Source organism: Pan paniscus, chromosome 3, assembly GCF_029289425.2.
Source record: "Pan paniscus chromosome 3, NHGRI_mPanPan1-v2.0_pri, whole genome shotgun sequence".
Lineage (NCBI taxonomy): Eukaryota > Metazoa > Chordata > Mammalia > Primates > Hominidae > Pan > Pan paniscus.
Window position 1 is genome coordinate 165884040 of NC_073252.2, and position 16396 is coordinate 165900435.

A 16396-nucleotide genomic window follows, 5' to 3' on the forward strand; every position below is an offset into this window, starting at 1 on the left:
ATAAATTTTGATGACATCGTAATGTTAATAAAATACCTAACAATGTTGACAGGGAGAAGAGGGAAATTAGGAAGCAATGTGGGAGGTTCAATATCCTCATCTTTTACATAATGTTTGTATTTGAATCCATCTAAAATTGAAAAATTGTTTATAAGATATAATGACTTAATGTTAATGTTTTTATTTCTTCTCTTAACCTGAAAGTGACACTTTAAAATGTCAATACTTACAGTGCTTAAAGTGGATTTGTTAAAAATCAGTACATTTTTTCAATATCACTTCATTAATTTTTTTTCATTTAATCTAAGTAGTAGTATTTATCCCAAATTGCATTTAGTAAAAGGTATTTCTTGCTTTATATCCAGATCTAGGACACAGCTACTTTGGCCCATAAGGAAAAATTCATTTAGCAATCTGCTTAAGTTTTTGGCACTTCATTCAATGTATTTCTGTTTCTTTAATATAAAAGTTTTTAAAAAGCAATTCTATCTTTTAAAAATATTTATTCTCCTAATCATGTTTTCATTTGATGTTTATAATTTTTAATTCTGAGTAGTGAGACTGAGGGTTTCTAAAAATTATCTGTAGTTTTCTTCATTGTTTACATTCTTTGAGTAAACATATGTCTTTTACACTCACCAAAAAACACACACACACACATTTTAACAAGGCATGAACTGTTTTCTATTTTTCACTTGAAGATTAGTCATTTTTCTTCAAATTCCATGGAATTTTGTTAGACTTTTATGATACAATGTATCATCTTCTTCCTTGAATCCATTGTGTATACGTATTTAATTTACAATAGTAAAATTATATTACACATGTTAGCCGTTTATTTTAACTTTCTTCAAAAAGTAACATGACATTTAGTTATTTGAATCTAGGAAAGTTAAATTCTATAAAATTACAATAAGTGTAGGCTACAATTTTAATCAAAATGCACATAATTTTTAAAGTGAATAGTTTAATTATCGTTTAATAATATCAAAGTTAATCTCAAAAATTTGATTAAAAACACATTATCAAATAATTAAATGCTTAGAGCTAAAAATTGAGAACATTTGGTGCTTATTCAACAAAATTCCAAGTTTCATTGTTTTAGAATATTAAAAATCGTGTTTTCATATGTTATAGTATACACCAAAAATACTTATTTCCCATATACTCTCAATTTTTTTCATTGAACATGTTCTTTTCACAGGGAAACATTCCCTTTAGTTTTTCAGCTTTTTTGTTTGTTTTGTTTTGTTGTTTGGTTTTGTTTTTTGTTTTGTTTTTGTTTTTCTGAGACGGAGTCTCACTCTGTCTCCCAGGCGGGAGTGCAGTGGTGCAATCTCCACTCACGGCAACCTCCACCTCCTGGGTTCAAGCAATTCTCTGCCTCAGCCTCCCGAGTAGCTGGGATTACAGGCGCCCACCACCACGCCCGGCTACTTTTGGTATTTTTCTTAGAGATGGGGTTTCACCATCCTGGCCAGGCATTTCGTGAACTCCTGACCTTGTGATCCACCCACCTCGCCTCCCAAAGTGCTGGGACTACTGGCGTGAGCCACCGCCCCCGGCCAGTTTTTCAGCTTTTTACTCCACCATTTTGACCTTCCGTGAATGAGACTCACTCTCTCAAATCCATATCCATTGAAGTCTCTTCAGATCAGTGGTGTCTTAATATTGTTTCTAAACCTCCTAATCTCATTAGAAATATAAGGGTAATAAGAGGATGGAGAGGAAGTTTCCGACTGAGATCAGGTGGTTAGAAAATAGTTACCTCTTCCTGGACTGTCTAGAAAGTAATTTACATTGAAACTTGCACATACATTTTAAGCCCAATATAATACTCTGTACTATAGAACTAAATTCCACTTGCGTGAATTACAACTACTGAGAGAGAATACCTAGAACTGAATTCAGTATATCATATTGTATTAGGCCGTTCTTACATTGCTTTAAAGAAATACCTGAGACTGAGTAATTTGTAAGGAAAAGAGGTTTAATTGGCTCACAGTTCTGCAGGCTGTACAAGCATGGTGCTGGCATCTCTTGGCTTTTGGGGAAGCCTCAGGAAGCATTTATTCACAGCAGAAGGTGAAGCAGGAGGTTGCCTGTCACATGGCGAAAACAGGAGCAAGAGAGATGACTGGCGGGCAGGGTGTCACACACTTTTAAACGACTAAATCTCGTGAGAACTCACTCATTATTGTGAGGACAGCATCAAGCCATGAGGTATCCACCCCTATGACCCCAACGCCTCCCATTAGGACCCACCTCCAACACTGGAGACCACATTTCAACAGGAGATTTGGAGGGGACACATATTCAAATCATATCACATATTTAGCGTCATTTCAAGTTAATTTTGTGAAGGAATTTGTGTAATCAAAATTCTGCCAGTCTATTGAAAACTTTGAAAAGTCGAAGTCAGAAATTATTTCAAATCGAATACAGTACTATTAATAAAATTACTCTGCACAAAATCTATGGTTTTGAGAGCTTATAGCCTAGAAGAAGCAGGAAACCACGTAGGTTTTTGTGGGGGTCTACACATAAGATTGCCTCAAATACCCTGAGCATGCAATGTGGAGTCCAAAGCCTTCCCAGATTTCTTCAAACTCCTAGCATGTTATGCTGCCTTGATTCTTTCCCCATGTGAGCTCTATAGCTGTGCGTTGTTGAAGAAACCAGAGCTGAGTAGCAGTTAAAATGGAAAAAAAAAAAAACCCAGACTTTATTTAAAAACTATTGCAATAGGGGAAAAGAGATTTCAGTATTGAATAGAACTGAGCTCAGTTCCAAATATATCATGGATAAGTGGGGATTTATATTCAAGGGAGGCAGTCTGGAATGAAAAATTACTGAGATTAAGCATCAAGAGTAGAGCATTGATTCTGGTTTAATATACATAACAGGAATCTTGCTGAAGGCAGGCTGGAGTGACCAGCCATCACTTGGGGGATGAGGAATTTGATCAGACATTGAGGTTCATCAGATATCACATTTAGGACATTTTCTTTAAACTGACTTAGCAAGATTCTCATTACAACTGAGTGATGCCAAGACTAACAGAGACCCCCAAATGTAGATGTCTAGTTGGGAACAGGATTCACAGGTGCCGAACTAAAGTTTGACTAACTAAAACTTAAACTGAAGAGAGCCATTGTCAGCATGTTTTTTTTTCACCCAGACAAACCCAAATAACTCATTCTTTTCCCCAACTTCTATTAAAAAAATCACTTATAACAATCTTTTAACAAATGTTAATGAAAAATTGTGACTAGTAAGGGGAGGTCACAGAGAGGAATTTTGCCTCATTTTCCATTCTTGTTCCTTGTTAGGTATCTTCCCAAATTATTTCCTGGAGATCCAAATCCTTCTTCCTTTACTTGCAAGAACAGTTCTATTTCCATATTTGCACAGCCACTCCCATTCAGGTTTACTCTCAAGAAAACTGAGGAAACCCTGTTAATAGGACCTATTATTCTCAGAAAGCCAGTAGAATTAGAAATGGAAATTTTCTGCTGATGTGCAATTGATGCTGTAGTAGCATGTGCTACAGTTCCATGCCCAGGATAAAATAGAGGGCACCATGTTGGGAGTGGACAGTCCTACTAGAGGCATCATGAATGGCTCCATGTAAAAGATGACTCTGGAGCTAAAGCTTGAAAGATAACATCTTGTATAGATGGTCGCCATGATCATAAGGTGAAATCAAGAGATGGGAGTTGAGGAGGAAATATTCAAACAAATGGAACAAAATGAACAATGACACAGAAGTTCCTTTTAGCTGGAGTGTGTGACTGTGAGTCACGGTGTAGGAATAGAGAGGCTCAGGAGAGAGAAAATAAAATATGAAACTATCCAGGGAGTAAGGAATCAGGTCATGAAGAATATTGTATACTCTGTTAAAATATTTGAGTTGAATCCCTTGAGTCATCTATTGAGTCACAGGAATACGTTACAGCATGCATTGAAAATGTTTAATATTGAAGAACCAAAGTTTGACTTTTTCTATTGTATGTGATTCCTGCATTGCCTATATGATACTCTCACTCAGTTGGATTGCAATATACTTTCTTGAGTGGGCAAGAATGGGATGTAATTAAAGCTAGCATACTGGGACATGTTCATAAGCCTAGATGCTCCCAAGGATGTTTCTTTCTTCTGAAAACCATGTATCATGTGGGCCAGAGTACAAAACAAATATTGAGAAGCATTGTTTTGGGCATTAAGGATTTTAAGCATGGAAGGGCAAATAATATTTGATCTTTTAGAAGGATCATTTTGGTAGACAAATAGGATCTACTTGGCAGCTTATCAGATATAACTCAAAGAAAAATTGGCAAAGGTCTGTATTAAGTAGTAACAACAGAAATTAAAAGAAGGCAAATTACATGAAAACTATTGTGAGGCTAGGAACGAGGGAATGGGACTGAAGGGCTCGTTAGCTGCGGAAGGGTAAGGAAGACAATGTGCTCAGTAATCCACCCTTTAATGTTGGCTGTGTTTAAAGCCATTGAAACCACTTTGGAAGAACTCTTGGGAGACATGAGGCAGAGGGTGAGAAATGCCTGAAGACCTTTAGGAGAATTTAGAGCATTTAGTTCTGTCCAAAGTAAAATCCAAGGAGCAATGCTCCAAAGTTAAGTCAATGCCATGTTCTGGGTAAATGCCTCATGAACGGAAATCCTAAGATTTCTGTACAATTTCCTCTTAGGACTCTTAAAGTCTTTAATTAACTAGAGATCTAGTATCAACTGCACTAAAACTAAGCTACTTCAAACATACTGAATTATCCATTGAAACCCACACTCCAGCAGGTGTCTTGTTAGTCAAACTGTCACCCTGCCTAGCTGACATTTCAAACTCAAAAGTCTTGAGGCACTCAGATTGTCAAGGTGCATGTGACTCAAAAGCCACATGAGAAAAAGTACTCAAACGTGGGAAGCCTAGGGATGTTGGATCTGGAGGGATGTGGTTTTATGAATCCTGGCCACCTAATTGGCTATGAATAAGTGAAATATGATCCATATATTGATGTACCTATTGATATGAGATAGTAAAAATAATTTTTTCAACTTCACGTGCAAAACAAGTGTTTTCTTTCAGTCTGTACTCAGTCTCAGGCATTAATAAATTTGAAATTTTTCTGTCATTTAAGGATATCTATTCGCAGAGGTGGGGAGATGGTTTCTAGAACTAAATTTTAAACATACAATTACTCATGCTTTTCAGTATAGTAAGTTTATGTGGCTGTTTATTCTGTCTTCTAAAAGGAGAGTATTCTTTATTCCTTTTTCAAAACCTAAATTCTTATGTAACTAGAAGCAAAGATTATATTTTGATTACCTTGTGGTAAGAATTTAAATAGAAATGACAGGTATTACAATTTATTTTGGCTTAGACAAGTTATACTATTTCTAAATCTGGCCACTTTCAAAGAAATGAAAAAATCTTAATACATACAGATACACATTATTTCTCACTGTCACATTGAAAAATGTACATTTTTTCAAAATTTCCAATTTACTCTAAGGCCAGAATAAAAAAAATCATGCATATAAAAAGGGCATTGTTCGAAAGGTATAAATTCTGGAAAACTCCTAAAACAGTCTCTGACTGTTCAAGGTAACTTTTCAGGGTAAACTGCCATTATTAGGTTAAGTGAAAATGTGTCTCAAAAAAATTAGTAGATTAAATTACATTTAGTTAACCAAGAAATCTGTATTTATTGAAAACATGCTGTTTGCCTCAGTTCAGGTTTACATTATAGCTCAACTGGCATTCTAAATTACCCACTCTTGCAACTTGCATTGCTTCTTTTTGTTTCATTCTTTACATTGTTATAAAGTGTTACCACTGGAACTCAAATCAAATTGTATCACTCTCTTACTTAGTAACTTTGTGGCTACCACCTCCAACTCTATCTTTTGCATCTCATATACAATCAGCTGTGGAAACACTGCAGTCCCACTTCCCAGATCGCTTATTCATTCATAGATGTGGTTGGGGGAAATTTACACCCTCTTATCTAGGACCAGCTCTTTCCCCCACACCTTATTCTCCAAGGTAATTCTTATGAGTCTGTCTGATATATTTATTTCTGTTTTGTTTTCCTGATGCAAAACATTAAATATAATAAGTATAATGATTGAAAGAATCTGCATAATTCACAGAATAAGAATTCCACTACTTTAGTTGTACTTCTAAGAATAAAAATATAGACATATCACAATCATCATGTTTTTTGGTCTACTTCAAATAGACAACTTCATATTTATTAATCAGTGAGGTAGAATCCAAACTGAATTCAATTCTTAGTTTTGAGTTCTTAGTCCTTCAAATTCCTTTTACAAATATTTTGATATTAGTATATTTATATTCATTTAGCTAGAAATTATGGTCCAGTCCTGTTCTCATTAATTAATTAACTTAATTAATAGGAATGTCTGAGTTCATGTCAGGGCCTAGAAGACTCATCTGCTGTGGGAAGGCATGAATTCCCCAATGTGTCTGGGCATACTGACAACAAACAGGGAGAGCTGCCCTTCTTAATAAAGTTTGGTTGACAGCTCTATTGTGCTGAGTGTGATTATATGGTGCCTAGTCCTGACGGGTTCAGTCTAAAATAATGCACCATGTGGATCACAAGCCTGCTTTAAATGTTCTACCATTTTATAATTGTCAAGAGAGAGAATTTAGACAGAATGTCAGTCAACTTTTTATGTTTACCTCTGCAGCCATGAGCTTTGGTTAGATAATCTCTGCGTTATCTATATCACCTGGATTTTTATGAAGCTCATAATCCAAATTCAATTATTTTTATGTTTTTCTAATATGATTTTAGGGTCCCTTATACAGAAAAAGCTGTAGTAGCAGGTACCATTTCTAATTCATACAAATGAAACGAATCCCACCAATACGGTACCCTTTTTCAGTTTCTATAAAATAATCTCCATTCCTTAAAAAAAAAACTTACTGTTTGTCAAGAAGATATATATTATTAATTTGATTCTCCCATTTTTTTACTATTGGTTTTGGTATCATAGTCTCTTATTTGAACAACAGATGCAAACAAGTAGAGACCAACAGATAAAATGAACTCAACCAAATTTTCTCTCTGCAATTGACACACAAGTAAGGCATTTGTTTAACAGGCCTTGTGTGTATGTTTTGTAGTAATTTAAACACACAGAATATACTTTCATTTTCATTTGTCTGGAAAACAATGTTGAAACCTTTTTTTTTTTTTTTTTTTTTTTTTTTTTTTTTGCCTCCTGAGTAGCTGGGATTACAGGCGCCACAACACCCAGTTAATTTTTTGTATTTTTGGTAGAGACGGGGTTTCATCATGTTGGCCAGGTTGGTCTTGAACTCCTGACCTCAGGTGATCCACCCACCTCTGCCTCCCAAAGTGCAGGGATTACAGGTATGAGCCACTGTGCCCGGCCACAATGTTGAAACATTAACATGAATTATTACAATCACTTTCTCACTGATTTTCCCACCAGGTGCAAGGAACCATCTTCCCAGCTCCCAATTTCAATCCCATAATGGATGCCCAAATGCTAGGAGGAGCACTCCAAGGATTTGGTAAGTCTGATTATTTCTACCATCTTTTATTGTGATTTTTTTTTGCTTTACCTTGTTTTAAGACTATACTGTGGGTATAAAATAGTTGATGTCTTACAAAACACAGATACAGATTAGACAAAAAAAAAACTGAGCAAAGAAGTAGAATGAGAAGAAAAATAATATAAAAAGACAATAATGATGAACAAATTTGCCTTTAGAAATTGCTAGTCTAATCTTAAAATGTTTGCCTTAAATCCATAAGTGCCTCACCACTAACTACTAAATGAAATCTCCACTAAAACACCTTAATCCAGGATACAGCATTCTTTTTAACCTTTGCTTCTGTTTTCTAGCTTGTTTCATTTGCTATTTGCTATTTCCACTTCCAGTCAAATCAAACTTTTTGCTATTCCCCCAAATGACTCTGCTTTTCACATCTCTGTAAATTGGCCCAATCACTTCTCTGCCTGGAATGTTATTTTCTTCTCTTGTCTACTTTTCATCTAAATTCTCTTCTTCAAGAATCTGTTCAGATGAGCCTTCCTCTTTGAATCCTTCTTTGGGCACTGCAAGCTCAATCAGCTATGCCAACCCCCCAGGCACCTTACTTCCTACCTCTCACTCCCCTAATCTCATTTGCACTGTGCTTATGTTTGTCTCACCTGCTGACTGGACTGTGAACTCCCAGAGCTTGGAGTTTGACATAGAGGTGATTCGTAATGAATGAGACTAAAGTTTAGAAAAAGTATATTGATAGAGAAGAAGGGAGGAAAATTTTGGGATTCTTTTACAAAAAAAAAATATATATATATAATTTTTAAGATATCATATGGAGGTATTAAACTTTCATATAGTTTCCTACAATAAAACCTGTTTTAAGAAGACTCTTGATGAGCACAAAGAAAAACATGGACAACATAAAAGAAATCTTTGCATAAGGCATGCAAAACCTTTCATAAGAAAGCAAGCTCTTAACTTTAAAGACAAGGTCGCCTTTACAGGAGCTTGACTCTGTGTGTGTATGCATGAATGCACATCTGCGTGTTTTATTCACTAGCAGTATCCCATAGGAAAACAATAGAGGACTTAAAATATGCTCGCTAAAGCTGACTTTAGGAGTTTGCAATGCTTTCATGCCTTTTAAAATATCAGTCATCACTAGAACAATAAAAAGACAAGTTAACACAAAGTTATGAATTAACTTTTTATTGAGGAGTGCAATTTTTGCTTTAAAACTATGGGTCACAGCAATCTGCTCACCAAAAAGTTTTTCTTTGCTCCAGTTTCAATGTTCCTGTCCTTGCAATTTTAGGGTCAGAATAAGGATTCATTTTGACCATCATAATTTGTTGCTTATCAGTGTATTAGGCTGAAGTACGTCAGGAGGTTTTGGGCTTTGATTGCACGGTGTCCACTGTAGCATGCCAGAGCATGAACACAGCTCAAATTGCTTTAAAGTTCTATCCATCCCCACGACTCTGGCAAAGTGTTATTGAAAAAGACAATAACTAATGTTTTTCTTAGCTACTGTGTTTTATTTAGAAAAATCTGAAAGCAAAAACGTATTCTGAAACAAATGAAAGTGAGTAGCTCTGATAGAAATTGCTTTAAGTTGTATAAAAATTTACTCGTCATCTATAAAAAGAAACACTTATTAGTTAACATTCCCTAATAGTACAGTCTACTTTCCAATTTATCACCACTTGAAGATACTTTCCTGCCCATGCATTCTTATAACCATTTTTATTTTTTATCTATTAACATGTGTAATTGCTAGGTCAGCCCTGTGAGATCCTGGACAACTGAAGTCATTTTTAACCTACATTCCTAAATCTTGACAAAGGAGAACACAAGTCAAAATTAATCTTTTTTGAAATGCTCAGTGCTATTCAGAGTGGACAATCTCAGCTTGTTCCTGATCTTTCTGATCATTAAGTATGATGCTAGCTATAGGATTTTTGAAAATGTTCATTATGAAGTTAAGGAAGTTCCCCTCTATTCTTAGTTTGCTAACAGTTTTTATCTTGAATAGATATTGGATTTTGTCAAGTGATTTTTCTTCATCTGTTGATATAATCACATGATTTTTCTCCTTTTTCCTGTTGATGCAATGGATGACATAACTGATTTTTAAATGTTGAAACTGCCTTGCATATCTGGAATAAATCCCACTTAATCATGAAATATAATGCCTTGTATGCATTATTATATCTGACTTTCAAACTTTTTGAGGATTTTTGCATCTATCTATGCTCATGAGAAATGTTGGTCAGTAATTTTCTTTTCTTGTTGTGCCTTTCTCTGGTTTTGGTATTAGGGTAAGGCTGACCTAGTAGAAAGAGTTATGAAGCATTCTCTATGCTTCTAATTTCTGAAGGAGATTGTATAAAATTGATATTTCTTTCTTAAAAGTTTGGTAGAATTCATAAGTGAAGCCATATGGACCTAGTGCTTTCTATTTTGTGGGTTATTAATTACCACCGACTTAAGTTTTTGATAGATATGGGCCCATTCAGATTGTCTATGAGTTTGGGTAGGTTGTGTCTTTGAAGAAATTGATCCATTTCATCTAGACTATCAAATTTGTGGTCTTAGAGTTATTAATAATATTTTATTATGATTTTAATGTCCATTGAGATTGGTAGTAATGGCTCCTGTTTCGTTTCTGATATTCGTAAGTTTTATCTCTCTCTCTCTCTGTCTCTGTCTCTCTCTCCCTCTCTTGCTTTCTCTCTCTTTCTTTAACCTAGCTAAAGACCTATAAATTTTATTGATGTTTCCCCAAAAAAAACCCAGCTTTTGGTGCCATGGATGTTTTCTCTTGATTTTCCAATTTCAAATTCATTGATTATTGCTCTAATCTTTCTTTTCTTCTATTTATGTTAGGTTTAATTTGCTCTTCTTTTTCCAGTTTCCTAAGATGCAAGCTTAGATTCTTGATTTCAGATTTCTTTTTGTTTCTCTATATGCATTTTTCTCTAAGCATTGCTTTTGCTCATCTCATAAATTTTGAGTCGTATTTTTACTTTCAATTTGTTTGAAATTTTTAAAAATTCTCTTGTCACTTCTTCTTAGTCTCATGTGTATTTAGAAGTGTGCTGTTTAATCTGTGTGTATTTGGGGATTTTTCCAGCCATCTTTCTGTTACTGATTTCTAGTTTAATTTCATTGCGGCCTCAGAGCATATTTTGTATGTTTTTTATTATTTTAAATTGTTAAGATGTGGTTTGTGGTCCAGAATGTGGTCTATTTTGGTTAATGCTCCATGTAACTTGAGAAGAATGTGTATTCTGCTTTTGTGGCAATAAGCATTCTATAGATGTTAATTAAATCCCATTGATTGATGGTGGTGTTCATTTCAATGATACCCTCACTGGTTTTCTGTCTGCTGGATTTTTAAATTACTTATAGAGTAATTGACAAATTACTCTAGAGGTGTTAAATTGCCCAGTTATAACAGTGGATTCTTCTATTTCTCTTTGCAATTCTATTATTTTTTTCCTCATCTCTTTTGGCACTCTGTTGTTTGGCACATACATATTAAGGTTTGTTATATCTTCTTGGAGAACTGACCCCTTTAACATTTTGTAATAACCCTTTTATTCCTGATAATTTTCTTTGCTTTGAAGTATTCTTTGTCTAAAATTAACATACCTACTCCAACTTTCTTTTGATTGCATTTGCATGGTATATAATTCTTCATTCTTTACTTTTAATCTCTCTGTCTTTAATGTTGATTTCTTGTAGACCACTTAGTGCTATTAAGAAATAATTTTACTCACCTCAGTTAAAATGAGTTTTATCCAAAAGACAGGCAATAACACATGTTGGCAAGAATGTGGAGAAAAGAGTACCCTTGTACATTGTTTCTGGGAGTGTACGTTAGTACCACCACTATGTGGAACAGTTTAAAGGTTCCTCAAAAAAATTAAAAAGTGAGTTATACCATGTGATCCAGAAAATCCACTGCTGGGTATATACCTAAAAGAAAGGAAATCAATATATCAAAGACATATCTGCATGCCTGTGTTTGTTCCAGCACTATTTACAATAGCTAAGATTTGGAAGCAACCTGTGCATCAACAGATGAATGGATAAGGAAAATATAATACAAATACTCAACAGAGTACAATTCGACCATAAAAAAGAATGAGATCCTGTCATTTGCAACAACATGGATGAAAGTGGAGATCATATGTTAAGTGAAATAAGCCAGGCACAGAAAGACAAACATTGCATGTTCTCACTTATTTATGAGATCTAAAAATCAAAACAATTTAACACATGGACATAAAAAAGTAGAAGGATGATTACCAGAGGTTGTAAAGGGTAGCGGAGGGCTGCTGGGGACTCGAGGATGGTTCATGGGTACAAAAAATAGTTGGAAAGAATGAATAAAATATACTATTTGATAGCACAACAGGGTGACTATAGTCAATAATAACTGTGTATTTTAAAATATCTAAAACTGTGTAATTGGATTGTTTGCAACTCAATGGATAAATGCTTAAGGGGATGGATAACCCATTCTTCATGATGTGCTTATTTCATATTGCATGCCTATATAAAAACATCTTGTGTACCCCATAAATATATATACCTATTATGTAATCACAAAAATTAAAAATAAAAAATTAAGGAATAATTTTAAATTTTAGTAATAATTATGTTCTTGCCTAGGAGGCCACTTTTACCTATTTGACCATACAGTCAATTCTCATTATTCACAAATGCTATATTTACAAATTTATCTACTCACTAAAATTGTTTTATAACCCCCAAATCAATATGCACAGATATTTCGTGGTCATTTGCCGACATGTGCAGAGAGGTGAAAAATTTTAGTCACTAGAATGCATATTGCTGGTTGAAATCAAACAAGGTGACCTCTGCCATCTTCTTTTAGCTTTCATGCTGTAAATAAGTCCTTTATGCAATCTATGTAGTGACACAATTTTGCATTTTTATGCTTTGCTTGGTGATTGTGCTGTTTAAAATGGCCCCAAGCATAGTGCTGAAGTACTGCCTAGTGTGTTCCTACGCACAAAAAGAAGTATTCAAGAAAAAAATATGTGTGTCACATAAACTAAATTCAAGAATTAGTTATAGTACTCTTGACCATGAGTTTAATGTTAATGAATTAATAAAATAATACATCCATAAAAAAGAATAGAAAATGTATTGATCTCTGCACGATGCTGTTTGGAAAATGCTGAAGTAACATCTATTCTATGTTATGAAGTATGGAAAAGATGAAAAAATGGCTGAATTTGTGGGTTCTTGAGACGATAACTGATAACAAAATTAATAATTTTAAAAAATAATCAAGGCAGTCAGCTTTCTTTTGAAAGCAGTGTTGGGTGGCAGGTTAGAAAAATTCTGTAGATCAGGAGGCTATAGAAGAGCTTTAAAAATATCTCTTAAATGTTTATACAGGAGAAGGCTATCTGGAAATATAGTTTTCAATGCTAACAAGACTGGCTTGTTTCATAAGGACATTGGCAAACAAACATAATGCAAATGACATTTCAGTTGACAAAAAATATTGTAATCACAGGGTTACAGAAACCTAACCCTGCATTTTCCCTAGGAACAATAGTTCAGTATTTACTAATTCAGTGTTCATGGCAAATTTGTAGAATATAAATACCACATACAACGAGTCACTTATACAAAATAAAATTTGATAAAATTATGATGGTTCATTATGCCCAAATTTTCCATTAAAATCAGAAAAAGATAAATTATTTAGAAATCCCTGACCTAAAGCACTAGGAGAAGAAAGAAAAACATATAATGATTACAAAGAAGAAATCAAAGTTGTGATTATATGAAGAAGAGGTTATATATCTAGAAATTCAAGTTTAATAAAAAGTTACTTAATATTATAAGAGAGTTCAGTAACTTTTCAGGATACAAAGTAAACACAAAAATAAATATCACTTCTTCAATTAAGCAATTATGTGTTAGGAAATAAAACAAAAATAACATAACTGGGAATATCAATAGAAGTGCAAATATAAGTAACTTTAGCAAAATAAACCTTCTTGTCATTAGCAAAAAGCTCCACAAATCTTTACTATAGAAGTGCAAATATAAGTAACTTTAGCAAAATAAACCTTCTTGTCATTAGCAAAAAGCTCCACAAATCTTTACTAAGTCTTTTAGAGAAGAAAAAACCTTAAATAATAGGTTGGCAGAAATATCATGTAAGTGACAGAAAGACAACACTTACAAAATTGATTCCTAAATTTACAGTTATTTTAATTTAAAAATTGTAATACAATTATTGAGATTCATATAAAATATCTCTGGAAGAATAAATAAACAAGAATTGCTATGAAAACTTAATAGAGCAATTCAGAGCACTAGATTGTGGATAATCTCAACAGAACAAGAACAAAAAGTAAGACTATAATAATTTCATAAATGTGATAATAGTAAGAATAAGACAAAGAAAGTAATTTTAAAATCTTCTATTTATTATTAAATATATGTTCACTTTAGAATGTCCAACATGCCATTAACAGATTCCTCTACTGGTTTTGTTTTGTTTTGTTTTTTGTTTTTGCCTTTTAGTTCAGGGTCTTAACCAGGCTTGAGCCAGACATCACCTTTCTCTATGCCTTTTCAGTGGAGTCTGCCTTTTCTCTCAGTAGCCGTTAATTTCTATCTTTGAAGCCAATTCTAGGCCTTCCTCCCTCCCTGTTACAGCTTTCAGACCATTTGTGCATAAAATACCCTGATGCTCCCCCTGCTTTTCAGTGATACAGTCATCTATGTTAATTCTTAACACTTGTTCTCATTCGCTGGATATTTCAGCACCTTATTCATAGCCTTCCTGTGATCCTAAGCCCATCCAGGAGGGACTTAATTTCAAAAAAGATGATTTGCTTAACATTCTAGCTTTTCAATTCATTTTTCTCCTTATCTCCATTATATATCTTCCCTTGTTGAAGAAAAATTATACCAGATGGAATTAAACAGCAAGGAAGATTCTGCAGTAGGGATCAAGACTATTGCAAGAAGGGAGAGAGAGTGAACTCAAATCCTATGAAACAAAGGCAAGAGAGTTTTTAAGCAGTATGGTGAGATAGTAGGAAAGAACTAAAGGATGTTGGGCAGGGAGGGCATTGGTCAATGTGATTAGGCTATCTGTGATTGCTAATTGGCACTTAACAAAGTCAGGTTCCTGTCCTCACACAGACACTGGGAAATAGGAAATACAGTTTCTATCTTCCCAATGATGACATTTCAAAAGGATGGCTCCCATATCCCTGAGAAAGACAATTTTGGGTTGTCAAACTGCAAGAGGCTGGGAGGAGACTTACATCTCTAAGAGGCAGAGAAAGAATTTAAAATTACATGTTTTCTAAAATAAATGCTCTAATAAAAGGGAGGTTAGGAGCCTGTAGTTGGGAAGAAACTTATCTAAATTTTAGTCAAGCTAAGGGAAAAGTTAATGTCATATTGCTGACTCTACTATGACTGCAAAATTCATCTAAACTAGTTGTGCACTAAACCGATCTATTAGCTTGGTGTGTTGGTACATGAGGAAGTGAAGGATACACAGACCAGAAACAGTCTATATTAGGGAGGAGATAGACAGGGTGATAGGTGTTCCATGAAAAGCATGACAGGTTCACGCTATCCCTCAGAAGCACACAGATGCCTTGTACTTTCATAATTTCCTTCTCTATTACTCCTCCCTCCTTAATATATGTTCATTATAAGCCATATCTCTCTATTCAACAAGAAAGACACAATATTAGTCAATTCTCACACTACTATAAAGAACTACCTGAGACTACATAATTTATAAAGAAAAGACATTTAATTGGCTCATGGTTTTGCAGGCTGTACAGGAAGCATGGCTGGGGAGACCTCAGGAAACTTACAATCATGGCAGAAGGCAATGGGGAAGCAGGCACATCCTACATGGCCTTCCTACAAGGAGGAAGAGAGGAAAAGGAATTGCGACACACTTTTAAACAACCAGATCTCATGAGAACTCACTCACTATCAGAAGACCAGCAAGGGGGAAATCTGCCCCCATGATCCAGTCACCTCCCACCAGGCCCCTCCTCCAACACTGGGGATTAGAATTCTACATGAGCTTTGCAAAGAGACACAAATCCAAACCATATGATTCTGCCCCTGTCCCCCCAACAAATCTCATGTTCTTCTCACATTGCAAAATATAATTACTGATTCTCGACAGTCTCCTAAGCCTTAACTCATTTCAGCATTAACTCAAGAGTCCACAGTCCAAAGTCTCATGTGAGACAAGGCAAGTCCTTTCTGCCTATGAGCCTGTAAAATCAAAAACAAGTTAGTTACTTCCAATGTACAATTGGGGTACAGGTATTGGCTAAATACTCTCTTTCCAAAGGGGAAAAATCAGCCAAAACAAAGGGACTAGAGGCCCTATGCAAGCCTGAAACTTAACAGGGCAGTCATTGAATCTTAAAGTTCCCAAATAATATCCTTCGACTCCATGTCTCATATCCAGGCCACACTGATGCAAGAGGTGGGCTCCCAAGGCCTCAGGAAGCTCCACCCCCATGGCTCTGCAGAGCTCAGTCCCCACGGCTACTCTCAAGGGCTGGTGTTGACTCCCTGTGCTTTTCCAGGTGCATGGTGCAAGATGTCAGTTCATCTACCATTCTAGGATCTGAAGGATGGTGGCCCCTTTCTCAAAGCTCCACTAGGCAGTGTCCCAGTGTGGGGGCTCCAACCCCACATTTTTCCTCCACACTGCCTTAGTAGAGGTTCCCCATGAAGGCTCTGCTTCTGCAGCGGATGTCTGCTTGGACATCCATGTGTT

At 35.1% G+C, this 16396-nt stretch overlaps 1 protein-coding gene across 2 annotated transcripts in view; it reads left to right on the forward strand.

Moving 5' to 3' along the window:
- The window catches only part of ANXA10 (annexin A10), a 114636-nt gene that overhangs the window by 46437 nt on the left and 51803 nt on the right, over positions 1-16396 (forward strand). For both annotated transcript variants that reach the window (XM_003821800.5, XM_055111990.2), the window contains exon 4: positions 7506-7587. In XM_003821800.5, the coding sequence (XP_003821848.3) occupies positions 7506-7587 (82 nt within the window). The remainder of the gene's footprint in view (positions 1-7505; positions 7588-16396) is intronic.